Genomic DNA, 25,659 nt, shown 5'->3' with positions numbered 1-25,659 from the left:
TCATACATGGTCACACTTGACTTCAGGAGAATGTTCAGACAAGCTCTGACATGAATAGTTATATCTTAGCAACATATTACAATTTATTTCCTGAATGAACTTGAGAAATACTTAAAATATAATAATTATACTTTCCAGTTCCTTGAAGACCTCTTGTTTCAGGGTTTTTCTTAGATAATATGTTACATAGTCTTAACACTAATATAATCTTGCCCTTCTAAGCCCTAGAACACAGGCTATTATGAATGGTGGTGGTTTTTTAAAGTAGAGTTATAATTGCTTAGGTTATAGGTAGGGAATTTTATTTTATTATACTAACTGTAGGTATAACAACTTTAGGTATAATAGTGATTTCAGCTATAAAATTTCCTTTACATGTTTTCTCTGTGAACTTTCATGTCCTACTCTTTGATACATATTAATATCCCAGAGGACATTGATTAAGTTGCAAACTTTCCCTCTTATTGAAAGCTGAATCTATTTAGTTCTATCTAAATAGTCCTAATTAAAATTCTTTAGGGTCTAATCTCATATGTTGTGTGTATCAGCAGTGCAGTGCTTATAGTCTCAAAGTTAATTACATGTTACAACTAGACTGAATATTTCAACCCAAATTAGATATCTAAGATTTCTCATTTCAGTCTAGTTGTTTGACTTTTAAGGCAGATTATGAAGAAGGCTTTATATATGATGTATTAAATGCCATAAAACAGAGCATGTCTGCCCTTAGTCTCCTTTTTTATTATATTTTTAAGGAAACAGTTCCACTTTGGTAGGCCACAGAGCGTGTAACAGCTGACAGAAAGTAGAAAAAGCCTAATTCTTCTCATTTCACTGCTGGGAGACGTGAGTCTGACTTCAGCAGATGGAAGGCTGAGTCCATCTAGAATCCTGTTTCTGCATGACCTTGGATTGGAGTTTGTTTCTCATCTTACGTCTTTGTAGTTCCTCAGTCCAGACTGATTTAATTATTTAATATATATTTGTAAATACTTTCTACATGCAAGACTTTGCAAGTGATCAGGATAACCAGTGTCCCAGTGTTCTCTCTCCTTTCTTTAACAAAGTGCTTTTGTAGAGGAGTATCTGTTCAACTGTTTTAGGCAGAAGTAAAAATGATAAGCCAAATCTGATAGCTACATTTTAACAAAAAATCTGATCAACACAGATCAACCATGCTGTCGAATCAGGCCTGAATTTTACTTCCTGCTCTAGAACTTGCTGGCTTTATGTGTACAAGCAACTTACCACATCCTTGCCCCTAATTCCACTTACTTCCCTTACTTTATGAAATGAACCAATAGTAGTACCTCATTTCTAGGGGAATAGTTATCTATTCCCTCCAGATATCTAAATCTCCATATCCCTTGGTTCTGGAATAAAACCACACTAGGTAGGGAGTTCATTTTCGTTTACCATAATTCTCCTTACTTTTGATTTTAATTTAAAACCGGAATCATTATCCCTTTCTCCCCTTCCTCTCTCCTCTTATTCAGCATAGTCCCTAGTGAGCACTCCGCAGGCACCTGTAACTGGTTGCCGAGTGATTACAGCGCTGAAGCAGCTGACGGAGGCGGAGGCGTGTGCGTGCTGGAGTCGGCCGGGGGCAGGTGTCGGGCGGGGAAGGGCTTGGAGGAGGAGGGCGATCGGGGCACACGAGCAGTATGAGAGTTGTTGTTGTTTTAAAGTACGGTTCCAGCACTGGCTTTCAGCCAAAAGTAGAATGTTAATTTTTTTTGTGTTTAAAATAGGATTTTTTACTCTTTTAGACAAGCAGTCATTATACATAGGTAGTCACAGTAAGAGGGAGACAAAGGAGAAGGGATGAAGGAGAATTATTTTGATTTAAGAAGACTCATATATTAATGAAAATGCTGTGTTACAATGCATTCTCACCCTGCATACATTGTGTGCACTTTTTAAAAACTGTTTTTAAAAACATATTATCCTGGGAATAAAGGGTATAGGGACTTAGATACTTGGAGGTTGTTATCTTCATGTAACCCATCAGTGTCTCCAAAGGTAAGAAAATATGTTTTTGTGTCAAATAGTAGCAACTGTCATTTAGACTTGTTTCATTAAAGGAAATGTCTCAAATACCATCTTCCCTTTTTAAAGGTAGGAAAACTTAGATAAGTACTAAAAATTTAAAATTGAGTGTACATATGGAACACCATAAAGGGAATTCATAAAGCTGAACATTCTGTAAATGCAGTGAGGACTCCCTCCCCTTCGTCATGCGTCCCCTGTCCGTGTGCCAGCCCCCGTCATCCATTAGAACTATTTGCACTTTTTATTTGCATCTTCACTAGATAAATGGTGATGGCAGCAAGAATAAATTAAATGCTGATTGCTCTTTTTGCTAACTATAGAGAGCTCTAAGGGGAAAAAAGCACTCTAATTCATGGTTAAAATGGAGTGTAAGAATTTTCTGTGACTTTCATTTTCTCCCCATTCTCTCCCGCCTCCCACCTAGCATAATCAAGTTAGCTAAGGTACTACTTTCCTTTTAACATGAAACTTGCAAGCTAAGAGTTATGAGGTTGCTTTATTTTATTGGTATGAGATTTCTTTCCTAGGGGACTGTTTCTATTCCTTCAAATTCCAGCCACATTATAAACCTGTTCCTTAATTCATATTATGTTGGCTAGATATTTGTTTATTATTGCTGGTTTGTTTCTTTTAATTATCTGAGGTAAAAATATCTGTACTAAAATGTTTTAAGATACTGGGAACCTGAAATGTATCTGCTTATGTATAGATACTGACACTGTGTCCAACTGTCTTTATTTGTTCCTCTTAAAAGATTAAGAATGCTACTGTTTCTTATATGGTTAAACACTATCTCTGACTGGTCATGTTACTCCAAGTGACATCATTCTAAAATGACCCTGTGCACAAGAATCTGTTGAAGATACTGCTAGATAAATACACAGAATGATTCCTCTTTTTGATATGTGGCTTTTGCTGGTTTGGTGCAGAGGCACATGTTTATAAGAATGACCTTAAACTTATCTGTGAATCTCAAGTGTCGTCTTTCAGAAAATACGTCCTCTGTGTACAGTGTTTCAGCTTTAATCTAATGTTGTTGGAGGATAAATTATAGCAGTGTTTTCAGTTTGGTGCACGTGTGGGTTTACATGTGTGGGATGGGAAAAAGGAGATTGTATCTCAGACTTTGAATGTTAAAAAAGCTTTTTCTTAATTGTGCCGGCATTATCACAATAGTGTCTTCCCTATATCTTGAGGGTCCCAAATGCTTTAACATTAATTTGTAGGCAATATCTGAGCCATGAGAAAACATTTCACACTTCAAAGTTAGGATGAAAGGCATGTAGAAAAACATGAATTTTAATATTTATTAAAATATTAATAAAATATTAATTTTGAGGCATGTAGAAAAATGTTCATCTAGAGTAACCTAGAGTTGATAATAAATTTTGTGATAACTCAGGTTATACTTCTTCCACAAGTATAAGTTCCCCTTAATAAGTATTATTCCTTCAACCTCTTTGAGTTAAATGAGTAGGATATTCAAGATACTGAGGAGAATACAAAAGAGATCAAGCAGAGTCTAGTGAGGATGAGACAGATACACAGTTGCCTAACAGGTGAGGCATAGGAGAAGCATCTAGAAAGTACAGTGTGGGATCTCCAAGGAGGGGAAACATTCTAACTGAGACGCAGGGTGGAAGGACTAAAGAAAGCTTCGTGCAGGAGAGCCGCTGGCGATTGACATTAGAAGGTCCGTAGGTGAGGTTTGTGTAGACAGGACAGGGAGGGTGGCGTGTGAGTGGGAGGTAAGCCCAGTGCAGGAAGTGAGTGTCGGACAGACTGCCGTGCGTACGGAGTGAGGACCGTAGGTCACGCTGTGGCAGTAACGACTGGAAGCGGTTACGGAGGGCCGTATATTCTACACTATGTTATCTGTAATTTGGTAGACAAAGCAGTGCGTTTAAAGCTTTTCTGGCACAGGAGTGATAGGATCAGAATAATTTTGTTGTTCAGTCGCTCAGTTGTGTCTGACTCTTTGTGACGCCATGGACTGCAATACACCAGGTTTCCCTCTCCTTCATTATCTCTCAGAGTTTGTTCAAATTCATGTCCATTGAGTCAACGATGTTATCTGACCATCTCATCACCTGTCATCCCCTTCTCCTCCTGTCTTCAATCTTTCCCAGCATCAGGGTCTTTTCCAGTGGGTGGGCTCTTTGTATCAGGTGGCCAAAGTATTAGAGTTTCAGCTTCAGCATCGGTCCTTCCAAGGAATATTCAGGGTTGATTTCCTTTAGGATGGATTGGTTAGACATCCTTTCTATCCAAGGGACTCTCAGAGTCTTCTCCAGCACCAAAGTCCAAAAGCATCAATTCTTCGGTGCTCAGCTTTCTTCACAGTCCAACTCTCACATCTATACATGACCACTGGGAAAATCAGAGCTTTGTCTAGACGGACCTTTGTTGACAAAGTAATGTCTCTGCTTTTTAATATGCTGTCTAGGTCGGTCATAACTTTTCTTCCAAGGAGCAGGGGTCTTTTAATTTCATGGCTGCAGTCACCATCTGCAGTGATTATGGAGCCCAAGAAAATGAAGTCTCTCACTGTTTCCATTGTTTCCCCATTTATTTGCCATGAAGTGATGGGACCGGATGCCATGATCTTAGTTTTCTGAATGTTGAGTTTTAAGCCAACTTTTTCACTCTCCTCTTTCACTTTCATCAAGAGGCTCTTTAGTTCCTCTTCACTTTCTGCTGTAAGGGTGGTGTCATCTGCATATCTGAGGTTATTGATATTTCTCCCAGCAATCTTGATTCCAGCTTGTGAGTCAACCGGCATGGTATTCTGCACGATGTTCTCTGCATATCAGTTAAATAAGCATGGTGACAACATACAGCCTTGATGTACTCCTTTCCCAGTTTTGAACCAGTGTGTTGCTCATGTTTGGTTCTAAGTGTTGCTTCTTGACCTCCATACAGATTTCTCAGGAGGCAGGTCAGGTGGTCTGATATTCCCATCTCTTCAGGAATTTTCCACAGTTTGTTATGGTCCACAGAGTCAAAGGCTTTAGTGTAGTCAATGAAGCAGAAGTAGATGTTTTTCTGGAACTCTTTTGCTTTTCCATGGTCCAGTGGATGTTGGTAATTTGATCTGTTCCTCTGCCTTTTTCTCAGTCTGGCTTGTACATCTGGCCATTCTCAGGTCGTGTACTGTTGAAGCCTAACTTGAAAAGATTTTGAGCGTCACCTTGCCAGCATGTGAGATGAATGCAATTGTGCGGTAGTTTGAGCATTCTTTGGCATTGTCCTTTGGGGTTGGAATGAAAACTGACCTTTTCCAGTCCTGTGGCCACTGCTGCGTTTTCCAAATTTGCTGACATATTGAGTGCAGCACTTTCACAGCATCATCTTTTAGGATTTGAAATAGCTCAACTGGAATTTCATCACCTCCACTAGATTGTTCATAGTGATGCTTCCTAAGGCCCACTTGACTTCACACTCCAGGATGTCTGGCTCTAGGTGAGTGACCACACCATCATGGTTATCTGGGTCGTGAAGACCTTTTTATACAGTTCTTCTGTGTATTCTTGCCACCCCTTCTAACCTCTTCTGCTTCTGTTAGGTCCTTACTGTGTCTGTCCTTTATTGTGCCAATTTTTGCATGAAATGTTCCCTTGGTGTCTCCAGTTTTCTTGAAGAGATGGCTAGTCTTTCCTATTCTATTGTTTTCTTCTGTTTCTTTGCATTGTTCACTTAATAAGGCTTTCTTATCTCTCCTTGCTGTTCCTTGGAACTCTGCATTCAGATGGGTGTATCTTTCCTTTCCTCCTTTGCCTTTCACTTATCTTCTTTTCTCAGCTATTGGTGAGGCCTCCTCAGACAATCGTTTTGTCTTTTTGTCTTTCTTTCTCTTGGGGATGGTTTTGGTCACTGCCTCCTGTAGAGTGTTACATGAGTACTCTCTCAGATCTGACCCCTTGAAACTGTTTGTCACCTCCAAATAGAGGAGGTGACAGAATGTTTAAGTTAGTATGAATAAGCATGTCCAATGGAATTGTAGTAAATATGTGACAGTGAGCTAGGAAGGCAGAAGAGAGAGAAGTTTCCTTAGTTGACAGTTAAAGGCTGAATCAAGGAGATTTCTGTGTGAACTGCTTCGGTTGATACTGTCAGCTTACACATATGAGGAGTTGTTGTTTTCTCCTGTTTGCAAAATGCTTTACAGATTTCCAGAGGACTTAATGTATTTATTTTTAGCTCAAGAAGTTGTAACTCACTGCACTTTTTCAGTAGTTTTAAATGAAATGATTTTGTCTAATGAAATTAGGTGCAGGTGGGAACATAGAGTTCAGAATGAAATAATGTTAAATCTTGCCATCCAGCTACTTTAGGTAAACAAATACAAACATCACTTTAGTACCTGCATTTTTAGGTCATTTACTGTTTGCACACATGTAATCTATTAATAAGCGGTCAGTATTCATTTGCACTCTACTATGTGTAAAGCATTGAAGGAGTGTCCTATAAAATGAGGAAATCAGTCTTTGTCCCAAAAAAAACTCATGTGGAATACAATAGAAACTTTTATTCCCATAGTTCCCTTTTATTTTATAATTGTTGAAATTTTACTAGGTGTCAACAATACATTAGGTACTTGCTCCCATTAAAACAAATAATTGCATATAAACCTACATGACATTTTCCAGAATGAATTTTAAATGTATTTATGACAGAAACACTCACAGAGTTTTGATTGCAGAAATCTTACATTGTATCCATTTTGGCAACAGTTAATTGCCCAGAACTCCAATTAAGAGTGACTTTATATGCCTGTTATACAATGAGCATTTGTGGCTTGATACATGTATTTGTTGGTTAAAAGGGATTTTTTTAATGTTTAAAGTTTTTCACTGATCTGTACAAAAATTAATGTCAGCTTAGAAATTTCTTGCTCTAGAAAATCTAAAAAACTCTACCTTGTTCAGTTGTTTGGTCCATAGTTATAAACCTATGATAAAATTAAAGATACATTGATATTTTTATCATAGTTCATCTCTAGTGTATTGAATGTAATGAGAAATCAAAAACTAGCACAGGACTTTTTTTTTTTTTAGAGTGATAGCTTGAATGATACAATATTTATATTGTGTAGCTTTGAATTGCAAACATTGATATGTTTCAAATGGATTCTTTAAACATGTTCCTTTTCTTAAGTTGACACGGGTAAATGTGGCTGCTTCACTTCTAAAGCTTCAACATCATTCTAGAACATTGAGGCAGGGGGAAACAAATTGGTAGGTTACTCATTGGGTTATCTAGAACTATTCAAGTTACATCACATCCTTTTTGCCACAAATTAGCCTATACCATTTGTAGATGAACTAATAAATAGTTTGGGAGAGAGCTCCATGAGAAAATCCTAATCATTACTTAAGGGTCTTAAAATATGTTTCATCTGTCTTTTCAAGGTTATTCTTTTTTTTTTCTTTTAAATTGCTTTAATTTCACATTGTTGGATTAGTGAAGAGCAGTTGTTAGCTCCCATAATGTAACTGAGCAGCCTGGAAGTCAGAATTCCTGAGTTCTGAGTAGTTAAATGCTGGCTGTTGTAGCTTATGAGCAAGGTAACAGTTTTGGTTTGAGTTGTTCACACACCAAAAACTGTGTTTAAAGTTGCTTGCTCTTTGAAAGCCAGACCAGATCTCTAATTGCTAGTAGTGCTGAAGCTTTGACCTTGAAAGAACAAAGGCGTTTCTGATTATACTCCTTTGTGATTTTGTCAAGAACTTTAGAAATATCCTGTTAACCGCAGAGAGATGTAATTTATTTGGGAGGAATTGAAACAAGAATTGCACCCAGTGATACTTTTTTTCCCTTATTAAATCCTTAAAGAGAGTGCTAACTTTTCACCAAAAACTCATCATGTCTGGAAACTTTTACTACTTATTTATCTAGTTAATCTGTATCTGATTTATAGAAACTGTAGCATCTCCCCTCAGGATGAGTATCATGCTATATTTTATTTTTCCACCTAACTTGGTAGTATTTTGGATGGTGGCAGATAATCACTATGGTTCTTCTAAGTAAATTATATGATTTTTCACTTGTTCAAATAAGCTGAAATGATATATTCTTTTCAAAATTACAGAACGTCTAAGAGCGGCTATTGTTTTAAGATCCTTCAGAAGTTAAAATTCTAAGCTAACCCTTTGATTGCCTTTCAGGTCTTTTCCAATGGTCACCTGGGAAGTGAAGAATACGATGTTCCTCCCCGGCTTTCTCCACCCTCTTCCGCTGCCACCCTTCTCCCCAGCATCCGGTAAGTATTTCTGGATTTGGAGATCAATTTCTCATGCCTAAAGTTGCTGTCTGGAGTGGTTCTGAGGTTCTCAGTACAGAAAGTGCAGGGTGACTAGGAGTGTGTCGATGAAAATAAACCAGCTGGATTTTTAAAGTGAAGTGACAGAAGTCAGATCCTTTCTGATTCTTTTTTTTTTTTTTCATTTATTTTTATTAGTTGGAGGCTAATTACTTTACATTATTATAGTGGTTTTTGTCATACATTGACATGAATCAGCCATGGATTTACATGTATTCCCCATCCCGATCCCCCCTCCCACCTCCCTCTGCACCCGATTACTCTGGGTCTTCCCAGTGATTCTTTGCTGATAACTACAGCATTTTTGAGACTTACCTGCACTCTGAGATTGCACAGAAACTAACAGAGAAAAAGCTAAGTCTTCCCTACATCCAGACGGAGGCTCCGATAGCACAGTGCTCTCCTCCCCACCCCTGTCTCTTCCTCAGAAGCGTCACATTTATGCCAGCTGCCCAGTTTGACATCACAAAATGATGTTTGGTTCCTCCAATTTTCTCACTTTCTCAAATCCATTCAGCCACCCATCCCTGTTAATTGTTCTTTTGAGTTTTTCATATTGAGCTCATCTTCCCCATTGCACTAGTTTTGGCTTATAACAGGCCAGCTAAAATAGCCTTCTCCCTGATCTCAGAATTAACATCAGTGGATTTTAAAGCTAGAAAAATTAGTTTAACCAAGTGTCTCATTTGAAAAATAGGGACATCAGATAGTTAAGTGATAGTGTCTACCCAAATAAAACCTGGGTAAAACCAAATCTCCTGGTTGCCATTCTCCTCCTCCTCATCTTAAATCCAGCCGCTTGTCTTCTGCCCAATATTTTATTCACATAGCTGATTTAATTTAAATTCTGCTTTCCACAAATCACTTTCCTACTCAAAACCCAACATTGTTCTTTCTTTCCTTCTAAATTAATTCTGTGCTCTCCTGCTATCAGCAAGATCCACAGAATTCTACTCAACTAAAAATATTGTTCAGGAATTCCTAATGCTTGCCCTCTAATCTTGTCTTGATTTTTTTTCTGGTGTTGTGCATCCATACAGTACCCTCCTATGCACTAAATTTTCAGAATCTTTATTCTGAAGATCCGTGTCTCAGGCTCTACTTCTTTATGAAAACTTCTGAGACTTCTGTTATAGTGATGATAAAAAGACTGAATTTCATTCCTCTTCCTCCTCAAGTTTATTTTCTACACATTTAATTATGCACTTTACTGTTTTCTAATATTAAAGTGCCTCTTCATAATAAAAAGATTATAAGGTTTTAAGGGCAAAAACTTTTTCTTGTAATCTCTGCTTTTCCCTTAATGCCTTACAACAGTTGTTATTGAGTGAGTATACTAAGAATGCTTCATTGCTTAACACTATCATCTGCTAAGTCCCTCATTTCTAGCTGAACGTCTTCGAGCATCTTCACTCCTTCCTCTGCTGATCACTGAATGCAGAAGAACAATAAGCTAGATACCATGCTTGCATGTTAAGTCGTTTTAGTTGTGTCCGACTCTTTGCAACTCCATGGACTGTAGCCCGCCAGTTTCCTCTGTCCATGGGATTCTCTCGGTGAGCATACTAGAGTGGGTTGCCATTTCCTCCTTCAGGGGATCTTCCTGAACCAGGGATCGAACCTGCATCTTCTGTATTGGCAGGCAGGTTCTTTACCACTAGCACCGACTGGGAAGTCCATACCACCTCCCAAGAAATTTACAATCTGCTTTAAAATAAAGTTAACATACATAAAATCACAAGAGAACATCATGCAGTAAATTGTATGAATCTAACTTGTTAGTTTTTGTATATGCTTGGAGAAGAGTCCATTATAGACTTTGTAAGTCAAGGATGTTTTCAGAGGTTGGGAATTTACTGAGTCGTGGAGGATGAGCACACTTGGGAAGGGGTGTCCATGAGGAAAAGCAAAGAGTGTGAAATTGACATCATTTAGGGGACAGTGGGGAACTGAGCTAACTGGACCATTCTCCAGTGGCCACTTTTCCTGGAGCTGCCAGATATGTAGCAGACATGGAAGTTAGAAGTAAATAGACATATTCTGTGTAGTAGACTCTACATCAGTAATAACATATAATATTATAGCCCCAAATGAACTCTGGATATATGTATATATAATTAAAACATCTAAGCTCAATTACCTCTAACTCAGAGAGCATCAGAAAATGAAGTACATGAAATCTGGCTACAATTAGAGATTAAAATTTTGCATTCTGTTTATTAAATTCATATTGGCAAATGGGATAAAAGGCAGAGGTTACAATTTGCTTCATTTATATTTAATGTGAAGTGCTTGTTTTTCCTATAAATAAACAACAACAAATTCATAGTCAACTGCATTTAATTGATATTTTTCTAACATTTCATTTTGTATATGTAGGTGGATATGTTTTTGTCCCATTTACTCTTGATTTTTTTTCCCTCAGAAACAAGGTAGCTGCTTTACTTAAAAGAAAAATACTTTAATGGTACATCCTTAATAGCAAATTAATTTCCTATTTTGCATGCTGCAAATTAACCACAGTTCAAACTACAGGTGTTGGCTTTTAATAGCATGTTTATGTCTCCATTTTATTATTTACTCTTGACATATGGTTAGCAGTTATTCATTATAGAAAATATGGAAAATATATAAAGAAAGAAAAAAATGGAACAGATACATAAATACAATCATATACATACCCCAAATAACAGTGCCCATAGTTTTAACATTTGACTTTTTTTTTTTTACTTTTTTACATGATTTAGATTATATTGTAGAGATATGTTCATGCTGTCCTTTGTCAATATTTTAATAAGCATTTTTCTTAATTATTTATGCTATCCTGTATTTATTATGAAACCAGGATGGAATTCTGAAGTGAACATTAAAATATTAATAAGATCAGACTTAGGGGTGACTAGATGAGGTGACTCCAGAATGAAGTATTTGTCTGTCTTTCAACAAGGTAACTTCTCTGAGCCTCACTTTCTCCATCTGATAAATGAAGGGATCTGTTTATCTTAAATGATCTCTCAAATCCTTTGGGCTTCCCTGGTGGCTTGGTAAAAAAACCTGCCTGCAATCCAGAAGGCACAGGTTCAGTCCCTGGGTCAGGAAGATCTCCTGGCGGAGGAAATGACAACCCACTCCAGTATTCTTGCTTGGATAATCCCATGAACAGAGAAGCCTGGCAGGCTACATAGTCCATGGGGTTACAAAAGAGTCAGATACAATTTAGCAACCAAACAAAATTAAATCCTTTACAGCTTCAACTTTTTAGGTTCCATGCAGTGGTTTTCTAAGAGAAAGTTATCTAAAGTATTAATTACAAATGCACACTTGGCAACTTGAATGTTCATTTATAGTTAGTTGGTTGTATCCCATTTTTTGAAGCCAGTGTAAATTGGATTACTGCTCTGGGTTTTTTATTTTTTGTGTGTGTGACTTCTTTTTTTTTTTTTTTAATTTTTATTTATTTATTTATTTAATACGTGTAAATCTATGGCTGATTCATATCAATGTATGCTCTGGGTTTTTTAATTTGCTTGCTTTGTTTTTGGTTATTTCAGCTTCATTTGAGTGTATAACCAGAGTACAATGAGTGTAGATTCTCCACTTTGGAGGGTTGTAGAATAGAGGTGTTAGCAAAATGCCACTCAGTGATAACAGGGATGTTGGATCTTCAAGTCCGTTTCCATGTTGGTGTCTTAGTGCTTGGCTCAAAATTAGGCCAAAGCCAACCAACAGATTGCTACCCAACATAGGGGCTTCCCTGGTGACCCAGATGGTAAAGGACCTACCCAACACAGACCTCTGACAGTCCTCCCACATGCTGAAAGCCCAGTGGTGAATTCAGTAATGTCAACCCTGGTATCTACTTTTAAATCTATACTGTGTTACTAATATTTACTGAAGTGTAACTGTCAAGTTATTTGATGTTACTCTGATCCCCGTTATATTGCTGGAAGAGGTTACTCTGTGATAGTGTTTACTTTCTTGTAAAACAGTATGATTATAACTTTGTGACTTTTATGGTGTAATTTATCTGGTGACCTAGAAGAATATATAATTAATTTTAAAAATAGATTCTTGTAAAAGCAAGCTGAAACTACGAGTGTCTGTGTGCGCTTAGCCCCTCAGTCGTGACCAGCTCTTCGACTCCATGGACTGTGGCCCAGCAGGTTCCTCTGTCCCAGGCAAGAATACTGGAGTAGGTTGTCATGTCCGCTTCCAGGGGGTCTTCCCAGCCCAGGGATCGAACCCAGGTCTCTTCCCTCGTAGGTGGATTCTTACTGTCTGAGCCAGCAGGGAAGCCCAAGAATACTGGAGGGCGTAGCCTGTCCCTTCTCCAGGGACTCTTCCCAACCCAGGAATTGAACCGGGGTCTCCTGCATTGCAGGCAGATTCTTTAGCAGCTGAGCTACCAGGGAAGCCCAACTAGTGCATATTATAGATTTACTGATTTTTTTTCCTTAAATGTTTCTATTTAAGTTGATTGACACTCAGCTATAAATTCTTAAATAAATGCTTGTAATGTGGGTAATTGTAATTTAGGGGGAGAAGGAAAAATTTATGTAGATTCTTTTCATTGTAGTGTCAGGTTTTATCTTGGGATAATTTGATTTTTCAAAATTAAATGAAACGTGAAACAATTAAAAATATTTATTTTACTTTACACAAGATATTGATGGCCAATAAGCAAAGGTATTATTATGTGTATTAATGGAATAATTACTTCAGGTAAAATAATGTTCTGAAATGCTGAGGAATATCATTTTTTAAAAGAATATTCTTTTTGTTTTTTGTCTTTTATAAATAGACCTTTTGTACTTTTGAACTTACTAAGCTTTTAAATACACATGAATCAATATTCATAGTTTTGTAGAAAAGGTTTTTTGTTGTTGGAGGTGGTGGTGTTGATCATTGTTACAGATTTTTTCTAAACAGATAAGGTCCTAATGTTTTCAGTTCAGTCGCTTAGTTGTGTCGGACTTTTTGCAATCCCATGAACTGCAGCACGCCAGGCCTCCCTGTCCATCACCAACTCCCGGAGTTTACTCAAATTCATGTCCATGGAGTCGGTGATGCCATCCAGCCATCTCATCCTCTGTCGTCCCCTTTTCTTCCTGCCCCCAATCCCTCCAAGCATCAGGGTCTTTTCCAGTGAGTCAACTCTTTGCATCAGGTGGCCAAAGTACTGGAGTTTCAGCTTCAGCATCAGTCCTTCCAGTGAACACCCAGGACTGATCTCCTTTAGGATGGACTGGTTGGATCTCCTTGCAGTCCAAGGGACTCTCAAGAGTCTTCTCCAACACCGCAAACACCACAGCTCAAAAAGCTCAATGAACGGAGAAGACAAGTTTTGCCTTCCTATTGCATTTTCACTCAGCGGCATGTACTGACTGGAGAGTCAGAGTCAACAAGATAAAGTCCCACCCTCACTGGAATCTGTGCTCTAGTTAGGGAGAACAGCAAGTAAGCAAATAACTGTAGTATACTGTCTGGTTGTGGTAAGTGCTGGAAGGAAAAATAAACCAGGGAAGGAGATAAATAGTGATGGGAAGGTTTATATTTTGGTTGAGGTCATCAGGAAAGGTAATACTGAACAGAAACCTGAAAGAAGGCAGCGAGCCATGAGGCTGTCAGAGCGAAGAGCATAAAGGATTAGAACTCACGTACAGGACGGTGAGGCAGGCGAATGCCTTTGGCGTATCTGGAGAAGAGCAGGAGGGCCGGGAGGGTGGGGTGGAGTACAGTAGACAGGAGCTAGATCACATACTGCCTTTAAGGCCAGGAGAGAACTCTGGTTTGCTAAGTTTTAGGAGCCGTTGAGGGTTTTGGTCAGTGTTGTGACTTGATGCTGGTTTGTGTGTTTAAAGAGTTTCGCTTGGGGCTGTGTGAACTGTCTTCAGGACAGCAGAAGTGGGAGCAGAGAGATCAGTGGGTGTAGCCGTCTGATGCGGTGAACCAGTAAGAGATGGCCAGGGCTTGGATCAGGCTGATGGCGCTGGAGTTACATGGCCCACCTTGGGTTGTGTTTTGATCCAACACTACCTGTTAATAAATTGGATGTCTGTGAGGTATGATAAATCAGGGATGATTCTTACATAGGTTTTTTTGTTCAAGAAACCGAGTGAATGGGTTGGTGTCATTTATCAGATGGAGGGAGACTGGAGAAGGACCAGGTTTGGATAGGGGGCAAAGGTGGTAAATTTAAGACTTAAGGATTTGTTGAGTTTCAGGTGCCAATTACACACACATGTCCAAGTAGTGATGCTGAGGGGACAGTTGGACATACTATCGAAGCTTTAAACTTTATATTATATATAAGCAAATTCATGGGAGAAGGGATATTTTTGTTTTGTTTTGCTTTGTTTTGACTGGGGAGTGAAGAACAGAGAAGAAATTACTAAGCCACAGGAGCTATTAAAGCAAACATCACGTTGTAATTTTTAAAAACTTAAGGGAAAAATGATTGATGGAAATTTTTCATCCTATATGTGATGCATACCAGGCTTCGTTGTTTCTAGCTAACCACAAAGGAGCAGGAAAACATGTTCTGTTATTGTTCACTTGAGGGTCTGTGTGGACAGCATGCGCGTCACTTTTACCTTAATCCTGTTTATGTTTAATGATAAGAAGTTAATTTCATTGATTTACAGATAAGATGGTAGAAAACTTTAGATGGAAGATCAAGATGTAATTAACAGCTGTTCTTTTCTTAACCCTAGTGAATGAATAGTGACGCTCTCTTGTTAATTTTTGAACCTGCTTTTATTCAAGTAAAAATATTTTCAATATTTGCCAAGATGAGGCATTAGTATTGTTCCTTTTTTGTTTGCTTTACCTTGGGTGGATGGGAAGGTGCACTGTTATTGAAGATGGCAGTTCTCTGTAAGTCACCACTGACCTAATACATGAAGGATGGCATGGAATGGGTCCTATTCAGTTCGTTCCCTGTGATTGCTGTGGCGTTCTCTCATCGATGTTTTATGTAGAAATGCGTGTGCATTTGGTTTTGGCCTACTGATACAACTCAGTATTTAAAACTCAGACTTTATTTTTTTCTGCATATTCCTATTGATTTATAAATTTTGTTCATATCTCCTGCAAAGCAGCTTGACCATCCTCACATGTTTTCTAATGTTTTGTGGTGGATCCCTAAAACCTACTTGTTGACACAGTGATGAAAATAATTGAGGGCTGCAAGTATATCATTTTAAACTAGTCTCAACAGAAAGAGAATATGTGGAAAAGGTAAAAACCACTATGGGTATTACCTTTCTCCTTTTTATTTTAGTTTTATAATATCTAAATTCACACAGTATTATAATCTCTCTCTCTCATCCATTAAGGGGGAAATGACATTTGGAGGATGGCTATGATCTGGGTGTGGGAGTGCCACTAATTTCACTAATCTTTCATTTTCTCTGAGTAAAAGCTAAGATGAAAACTGGTATTAACATTAATCCCAATACTCTGACAAATTTACTTGTAATTTACTATACAACTGATTTATGCTCACAAATAATTAGAAGCCTTAGAAATGTGAACCACTACATTCTATTTAAATATACAATCTAAACTATATTCCTCATACTGTCTTTTTTTGGTCCCACAGAGGCATAATTTATCATATATTCTCCATTTCCCCATGAATATATTGATCTGTTCATAGATAAGGCATGTGGTTAGAATGAGATTTTTATTTTCACATTAAGCGCAGGCATCTTGACATATTCCACCATATTCAAACATTTCTTGTTTCTGCCAACATTTCTCTGTAGGTGCAAATAGAATTAGATAAGTGATTTGAAAGCCCCTAGGGTTTCCCTGGTAGCTCAGAGGTTAAAGCATCTGCCTGCAATGCAGGAAACCTGGGTTTAAGCCCTGGGTCGGGAAGATCCCCTGGAGAAGGAAATGGCAACCCACTCCAGTATTCTTGCCTGGAGAATCCCATGGATGGAGGAGCCTGGTGGGCTACAGTCCACGGGGTCGCAAAGAGTCGGACACGACTGAGCGACTTTACTTTCACTTTTCACTTTTTCAGGGATATTAAGCATATTTGTTTGTGAAAGATGCCTATCTGCAATATCTTAAATGAGTTAAAGTGAATTTATGAGCTTTAAATGAAAATTTTCCAGTTATTAAAGCATAATTTTCATAGAGTAACATTCACCCTGCTTTATTAGTGTACAGTTTTGGGAGTTTTGGCAAATTCTGAGTCATGTATTCACTACCACAGTTCAGAACAGTTCCTCACTCCAAAAAAATCCCCCAGGCCCTGTGTCAACTTCTTCCATTACCAAAACCCTTGGAAATTATCAGTCTGATTTGTGTCCATATAGTTTTGCTTTTTCCAGAAGGTCATATAAATAGAATCATACAGTTAGTTATAGTTTCTTTTGAGTTTGGCTTCTTTCTACTTAACTTAGCACAGGGAATCTGACATTCATCCAAGCTATCAAGTTTGTTTGTTTGTTCCTTTTTTATTGTCCAGAGTAGGTATTCCATTGTAAAACACACTGTGGTTTATCCATCCCTCTACTGAGGGACATCTGAGTTGTGTCTAGTTATTGGCAATTATAAGTAGTGACACTTTTAATATCATTGTGAAGTTTTTACTGTTCAACATGTTATTGGAAGATGAGATTCTCAAAAAAAAAAAAAAGTTTTCTAAACATTTATCTTCTTGATTTCTAAAACAGTCCCCTTGAAGTGTTAGGAATGAATATTGAGCCTGGATAAATTAACTTAAAAATTAATGTAAAATTTGTTTCTCCAACTTAAAAGCAAGCTAGTGAAAGTGTTTATACTTCAGGCTTACATTTGGCCTAATAATATACCACCCTGATTCTTCTTGATGTCATAAAAAGAATCCTTAAAATTAGTATGTGTGTTTATAGAGCGCACTCTGAGATGCTGGGGAAATGGCTTACAGGCGGCACATGTGTAATCCTCATTTCAGATACAGCTGGATTATGTGCTACCACTTTGCTGGGCTGTGATTTCTCTGAGTTGGGTATTTTCTCTGTTAGGACCAGGATGATTAGTATAAGACCTATGGACTAAGGTATATGTATATCCCAGGCTCTGAATATTCAACTTTAATAAAAGATATTTTTTAAAACCTTGCCTTCAGAGATTATTAAAGCTTGTTACATGTAGAAAATAAGCAAAATAATATATTTCAAACATTTTTTACATTATAAAGGGATGCTAAAAATAGCTTTCTTTCCCATAACAGTTTGGTCACCTATCTCTCTTAATAGCCTCTCCTTCTTTTTGGCTGATGGCCGGGAGTGCTCTGTGGGACACACCACGCCAGGTCTTGGTTGACTCAGGGCCTACCCTTAAGCATTTTGCAGCTAAGACAGAAATATAAGGAAGACCTAGATGACTATAGAGAAAACACAGTGTCAGTGAATGAACGTTAACTAAATACACATCATAGAAAAGATTCAAGTTCAAAGAGAGTTACTGTTTTGTGGGGCAACGTCACAGGAGGTTCATCTATAAACAGTGAAGGTGGATGTTCCTACTTTGCTTTGGTCCTGGAAAAGCTGACGAATAATCAAGGTATCAGGAACTGCTCAAATTAAGGGAAGAAAGTACTTGGTAAGGGTGATGTTTGAGGTATAAGTTACATAGGTAAAGCCAAAGGGCCATGCAGACGGTCACCCCTCTGATTATATACCTCTCAAATCAGAAATGTCGAAGGCTACAGAGGAGTGTATCTGTGAGCCTTCAGTTCAAAATGCAAAAATCACTAAGAAAAGCATTAGAAAATATATCCTTGTTCTGTTTCAAGTGTGCACATGCAGAAAGTGGATTATTTCTCACTAAAGGTTTAAATAGCACACGCTGAATTTAACAAGAGGTGCCGGCTGTGGGAAGGATGGCTGTGTATCTTCAGTACTGTGTGTCTTTGTGCGTTACCAGTGTATTAACTCAGAAATGACAGCCACAGTGCAGAACGCTCTGTGAATGCATGATGATAATATAAAGGGAATGAAGTACTGGCTATAAATGGAAGGATGGTTTACTTGGCAGCTTTAACTTGGAACCAGCCAAATAAAATTGCTCTATTTTATTCCTTTGGTATCCTAAAAATTTCCCATGAGCTAAATCAATGAGTGAACCTTTCCCCATGTCACGTAAATTATTTTCTCTACTACCAGAAGTAAACATACATGATAGTTAACAAAAGTTCTTAAACTTAATTTTACCACTTACCTGATTGCAAGTAAAATTGAACCTATATTTTGAATGAGTTTTTGAAGGCAAAAAACCACAATATTCCAAAAATAATTACAAGTAGTGTAATAATTTTCATAAATTGAAATTTCTTTTGTGGTATTTTATATACAATAAAATTTTATAGACAAATTTCCAGACAAATTTTGTATGAAAATTATCTATTTGTACCTTTCTCATTTTATTAATATTTTAATTTTATTGGCATATAATTGATTTGTAGTGATCTGTTATTTTCAGGTGAACAGACTGATTCAGTTATATATACATACATCTGTTCTTTTTTAGATTCTTTTATTAACACTTTATTTTTTAGAGCCATTTTGAGTCACAGCAATATTCAGGAGGAGGTACAGATGTTTTCTGGATAGCCCCCACACAAGCCTGAAAGTGTTAGTCACTCAGTTGTGTCCGACTCTTTGCGATCCTGTGGACTGTAGCTTGCCAGGCTTATCTATCAATGGAATTCTCCAGGCAAGAATGCTGAGTGGGTAGCCATTCCCTTCTCCAAGGATCTTCCCGACCCAGGGGTAGAACATGGGTCTCCTGCTTTGCAGTGAGATTCTTTTACCGTCTGAGCCACAGGGGAGCCCCTACACATGCCTGCCCGTCTTCATTTTCAATGACCTTCATCATAATGGCACCTTTGTTAAAAATGGTGAACCTGCATTTACACATAATCACCCCAAGTTCACAGTTTACATTCCTTTTTTTAAGTGATAGCAATTGCTTTTATTTTTTCCCTTCAGAACTAAGATAAATTTTGTATAAAAATTTAAATAATACTGAATAAAATGCACCGGAATAGTATTCTTATATATTGGCTTATTTTTAATTAGAATATTACACTTACATAAAAAGTCTGCATTAAAAATACAATAAAGAGAAATAAAGTCTATTTAGAACTTTATTAAGATGGTGCTAAGTGGGATATCAGGATATCCAGGCCTTTTTTTGGATTTAGATATGAAGCAAATGCCACTCGAAGACTTTCCTGAAAATATATTTAAGCTAATTATCTACGACTAGTAGGATAGCTCAGCTGGTAAAGAATCTGCCTGAAATGTGGGAGACCTGGGTTCGATCCCTGGGTTGGGAAGATCCCCTGGAGAAGGGAAAGGCTACCCACTCCAGTATTCTGGCCTGGAGAATTCCATGAACTGTATAGTCCATGGGGTCACAAAGAGTCGGACATGACTGAGTGTCTGCCACACCCCACTCCACAGTAGGTTTTCGCAGTAAAATATTAGATGCCCTTTGCTTTTCCTTTTCTTCAGGATACTCCGTCTGTTGATTTGCAGCTAGACAGTGGGGGGGAACTACCTTGATGAAATTCTTTATCATTGAAGATAAAATCAATCATCCAGATTTGATATCAAAAATTGTCCATTCTTATGTGATAGTACACTGCTTCTTTGAAAACTCTTAAAAATCTTTAGAATTAAGCTGGAACAAGCAGATAGAACATTCCTGACATTAATGAGTTTTGAATATTTGGTCAACAAATCTTTTTCTTTTATACAATATATGCCTCAAGTTCCTAGGGGAAAAAAATTCATTGTACATGAAAGTATGTTAGGACATAGAAAGTATGTGGATTTTTTCATTTCTTTTGCTAACAGAACCCTTCTGGCCCTTGTGTTAGCTAAATTTATATCCACATGTTTATAGAATTTGTGAAAAGTTCATGTTTGAAATCTCTGCTCTAATTCCCATCAGATCACCATTTCGCAGTCCATGGACTCAGTGGCCTTCATTTGGGATCTTTCATTTGTACATCTTTCCAGGTTACACCGTGGTGGGTGTACCCCTTGGGTTATTAGCCTGGTGACCGTGGACTCCTGTCCCCGCACCACTGTGATTTGATTCCACCCTGCACTGTCATTTTGAATCCCAAGGTCGCTCAAACAAACAAGAAATCAAACATTAGTATTGAAAAAGTCTTCAAAGACGGGCAAAAATAGATTTGAAAATTCATCTCTGAACTTCCTAGGGACTCTGATATATGGTTGAAATTTGAGAACCTTTCAGTTTTTCAGAATGTCTTCTCATAATGGGCAGGGAGAAAAACTCTTAAAGTTGCTTTCATTCAAACCAGTAAGGAGAAATAAAAATGAAAAAACTGTTTGTCTTGATGGCTCTTATACCAAAGGCCTCTTGCTCCCTCTACAGAAGGTGTTGCAAAATTGCAGTCACAAAGATTTACTTTAAAAAAAAGAAATGAACAGGTTTATCTTGAAGTTCATGATTCACAAAATGTTTTGGATCCATACGTACCTCCAGTGTCTTGCAAACTAGTTGGTTGTCCTAAAGTTGGCCGCAGTAGGCTTCTGTGTTTCTACTCTGGTGTTTTTCAGCGGTGTCAGCAAGGGTTTAGAGTAAACTCCATTAACAGTAACTGTTTAAAAAAAAAAAAGTATTCTGGGCTTGTTAATTGACTTTATTTACTCACATGAATGAGTAAAATGCTTGAAAAAATTTATTATTAGGTAATTGTTTTATATATATTCATTCTTTTTTTTATATAGCCAGGAAATTTGCACCATGAAAACAATGGACTCCACTTAAAGACTTATTAAGTTCTCTTATTATCTACTTCTAATTGTTCCAGTCATTTTTAGATCTTAGTTGTTGCTGGGGCAGAAATTTAACTATCTGAATTGTAACTTTGCAGGAGAAAGAGCTGTTTCATTAATGAAACTGGATTTTTTTCAACTATACGTAATACAGGAGACTGAAATTTGACCTATAAATACTTAATATATAAAACAACCATGTATCTATATCTGGATACACGTATCCGTGTATCTATATCATCTTAATTTACAAATTTAAGTTGGAACACAATGTAAATATTTTACTAACTTGATGTAAATAATTTTATGCCTTCACTTACAGCTCTAGGACCTTTTCATTTTATTTGATAGGTTACTGGTTTCTCTTATTGTGCCATTTTAAAGTTATAAGTATGAAAATGCTCTTATTTCATCAATAGGGTCTTAACAAAAGATTAAAAATCCTTTTCATTTGTATTTAGTGTAAGAATAACCCTTAGGATGTTACCCTGTAATTAAAAAATGAACCCAAGAGACAACATAGATTCTTTGATTTAAATAGGTCACATAAGAGTTGCCTGTCCTAAATTATTATGCTAAAACTAGACTGGATTTTTTTCCCCCTCTGGTAGGTGTACTGGTCCATTAGCGAATTCCCTTTCAGAGAAAACAAGAGACCCGGCAGAGGAAGATGACGATGAATACAAGATTCCTTCATCCCATCCTGTTTCCTTGAGCTCACAACCGTCTCATTGTCGCAACGCAAAACCCCCTCCTGGGTAAGAATACGGGCCATTTTTTGTCACCTCACATTTGGATAAGCATTATCATTTGTGGTATTTGTTTTTAAACTGAATCACATCTGTCTACTGAAAAATCTTTTATTTCTTACTCAAAACCTCTTCCACCTATAATACTGTTTTTCTCCATGACTTTCAGAGAAAACAAAAAGATGCAGATTTCAATTAACTAGGAAGCCCCCTGACTAAATTAGTTGACTAGTAAGTCTGATGCAATAATTTGTTGCCCCCCCTCCACAAAAAGCAAATTATACTCTAGTAAAACTTTGCTGTAGGTTACATATGAGTGAGGGAATTCGCTCAGTCGTGTCCGACTCTTTGTGACCCCATGGACTATAGCCTAGCAGGCTCCTCCATCCATGGGATTTTCCAGGCAAGAATACTGGAGTGGGCTGCCATTTCCTTCTCCAGGAGATCTTCCCGACCCAGGGATTGAACCCAGGTCTCCTGCATTGCAGGTAGATGCTTTATATAGTGGTGATTAATTCATGGATTTTCAGTAAGCTATTTTCAATGCTTTTTATCACTTCTAAGCACATATCTCATGAAGAAAAGCTCTTGCTTAGAAACTAAGTTATTATACCAACCTTCCTTAGAATTTTTCTTCATGATATAAGGACTAGTATAACATTTATTTTCCTTCTTGATGTGCTACCTACTTCAGATCTCGAAGAATTGAAACAAATTATTTAGCTTAACTATTTTTATCAGGTACTATTTTACTTTCCCTTGGATTAAACAAGCATGTGAGGAATAGTCTTTGGCTTTCTTTTCTTCTTGTCAGCTATTTATTCTTCCTCCTATAGAGACACCCTCGGTCTTTGTTATTAAAAATGGGTGGTGTGTATTGAAATATTAGATTGTCTTTATGATTCTGCATTTATATAATTGAATTAGTAAATCATAATCTAATAATATTTCGCTTTTTTTTTTTTTTACATCTGACATATTAACTTTCAGTGAATGCTCAGTCATGTCTGACTCTTTGTGACCCCATGGACTATATAGCCTGCCAGGCTCATCTATCCATGGGATAGTCCAGGGAAGAATACTGGAGTGGGTAGCCATTTCCTTCTCCAAGTATATTTAGTACTCAGGAAGTCAAATCTCAGCCTCAGACTTCTTTCCTGAGCTTTCCTGAGTTCTCTCTGTAATTACATCCCTGGAGCTCTGCCTGGCGTATGCGGAAGAGGGCTCAGCTGCTGCTCAGGCCCCAGCCTCTTGCCTGGCAGTCTCTCTCTGTTGACTGGGAACGGGAGAGCTGTTGGACACGTCAGTCATCTATGTCGTCTTTACGTGGTGTGCCGTTTCTTTCTGAGGTCAAGCCAGTCAACAGAGTGTTTTATGCATGGAGTGTTCCTTTCTTTCCAGAAGAAATATCTTTTAAAAAAAGTGTTTTGATGCCTTTCTTAAAGTATTGTACTATAATACTTGGAAAAAAAGAAGCAAGTTTCCATTTAAAGCAGAGATCTGCCTTAATGAATTACATGGTTAGAATTATCACAGTTCAGCACTCTGCACAGTTATTAACCAGGGTTATTAACAGTTAGCCGTCCAGGGCTTCATATTTCAAAGTGTTAGTCGCTCAATCATGTCTTTTGTGACCCCATGGACTGTTGCCCACCAGGCTCCTCTGTCCATGGGATTCTCCAGGCAAGAATGCTGGAGTGGGTTGTCATTCCCTCCTCCAGGGATTCTCCCCAACTCAGGGATCAAACCCAGGTCTCCCACATTGCAGGCGGATTCTTTACCGTCTGAGCTCAGAAGATCCTGGGTTGGGAAGATCCCCTGGAGAAAGGGGATGGCTACCCATGCCAGTATTCTTGCCTGGAGAATCCCTTGGACAGAGGAGCCAGGCGGGCAACAGTCCATGGGGTCACAAAGAGTAGGACATGACTGAGTGACTAACACTTTCACGTTTCACAGTGAAAACCAAAGTGTTTTTTTGCAGACTGCTGGCCTTTAGGGCATTTATTGGTAAAACAGTATCATTGAGAAGACAGAGAAATAACTGAGAGGTAATAATTTTTTATGTTAGAAGAGCCAAATGCCCACTGCTCTTATTAGAGAAAAAAGTTATTCCTTAACATCAAATATCCACTGTTAAAATTTTCAGTTCCCTTGGTGCTTAAAAATTTGTAGTAATTTTAAAAACTGAAATAAGATGAGATTTTGTTTTTGGTCTCCTTGGGATCTCACTTACTATTTTCATCACTGGGTAAGTAAGGGGTGTAATTTTAAGACTTGAAATTTTAATTGTCACATCATATTCGATGAGATTTTTGGTGACAGGCCTCTGAAATCCTGAAAATAAATTTGATTTATGACCACCATTACCATCTTTCTACAGTTATAGAGAAGTAATAAATGTTGATAATCCCTAAATTTAATTGGAGTGAATTTTTTATTTGATTGTTCTTGAGAGCTGATGGATGAAGTATCTTCTTAGGTCCTCTACAAAGCACTCTAAACTTAGATAACTTCTTTCTGCATTTTTCCTCTCTTTGGAATATCAGGAGAAGTAAATTGTCAATATATAGAAAATGTTAAACTGTAGATGAATAATTCAGTTTCAGTAAAAACCCATCATTTTATGAAAATACATGATAACTATTTTTAAATGAACCGTCTCTGTCCCCTTAAAGAGATGTGGCCACTAGAGAGGAAGGAAGTGGATTTCAGATGAAGCACTTTGCAATAACTATTCAGATGTCCAATATCTCCTCCATTATGTATGTACTTTTACTTTGCCCCAAGAAGTCAGGGTAAATTGAGAAAAGTAAAATATAAACTCTGCTTTCTGCAGCTCTTTGTGAGCAGAGTGAGCAGAGTCTGCTGCTGCACAATTATATTCTGAAGACGAAATAAGCTCAGTGCTTCTCTTCCTATGCCTCAGACTTAGCCATTGTGTTCATAGTTTGATTCCAAAGCATTAAAGCCAACAACAAAAATACCTGTTTAGTAAGTATTGTCCTTTTAGAGACACCCAGATTAAAATATCTGTTGTGTACCCAAGGCCTTTGCTAAAGTCATTTTTCTACTTACCTGACAGAAATACCAGAGTTTTGTTCATGGCAATAGTGAAATTATGCCCCAGGCTCCTGTTCTTTGAAAATGCCTATCTGAATTTTTATGGACTTTCTGAGTATTTAATAATTCTCTTTCCTTGATAATTCCCTGATAGCTCAGTTGGTAAAGAACTGCAACACAGTTTATCCGCCTGCAATGCAGGAGACCCCAGTTCGATTCCTGGGTTGGGAAGATCCGCTGGAGAAGGGATAGGCTACCCACTCCAGTATTCTTGGGCTTCCTTGGTGGCTCAGCTGGTAAAGAATCTGCCTGCAATGTGGGAGACCTGGGTTTGATCCCTGGGTTGGGAAGATCCCCTGGAGAAGGGAAAGGCTACCTGCTCCAGTATTCTGGCCTGGAGAATTTCATGGACTACATAGTCCATGGAGTTGCAAAGAGTCAGACACGACTGAGCGACTTTGACTTTCTTTCCTTCCTTGATAGGTTCCAGTTTTTTATAAGGAAAGCTTAAATTACAGAAATAAAAATACACTGTTAAGTATCACTAATCAATAATGAAGTCACTGGGACTTTTACATATTTTTGCCTGCATATTACATTTTTTTTCTTCAAAAACTTGATAATATGGAAATCTTCCAAAATGATATGTTAATTCCACAAG

General features: G+C 37.7%; 1 protein-coding gene across 9 annotated transcripts in view; it reads left to right on the top strand.

Moving 5' to 3' along the window:
* Positions 1 to 25,659, top strand: part of CBLB (Cbl proto-oncogene B) — a 218,548-nt gene that overhangs the window by 166,151 nt on the left and 26,738 nt on the right. For 6 of the 9 annotated variants that reach the window (XM_043893003.1, XM_043893007.1, XM_043893006.1 and 3 more), the window contains exons 13-14: positions 8,220 to 8,314; positions 21,801 to 21,947. In XM_043893003.1, coding sequence (XP_043748938.1) covers positions 8,220 to 8,314; positions 21,801 to 21,947 — 242 coding nt within the window. The remainder of the gene's footprint in view (positions 1 to 8,219; positions 8,315 to 21,800; positions 21,948 to 25,659) is intronic. The other 3 variants (XM_043893009.1, XM_043893008.1, XM_043893011.1) reach the window with 1 other exon arrangement.

Source organism: Cervus elaphus, chromosome 31 (assembly GCF_910594005.1).
Source record: "Cervus elaphus chromosome 31, mCerEla1.1, whole genome shotgun sequence".
NCBI classification, from domain to species: domain Eukaryota; kingdom Metazoa; phylum Chordata; class Mammalia; order Artiodactyla; family Cervidae; genus Cervus; species Cervus elaphus.
This window is presented reverse-complemented; position numbering and strand designations above follow the sequence as displayed.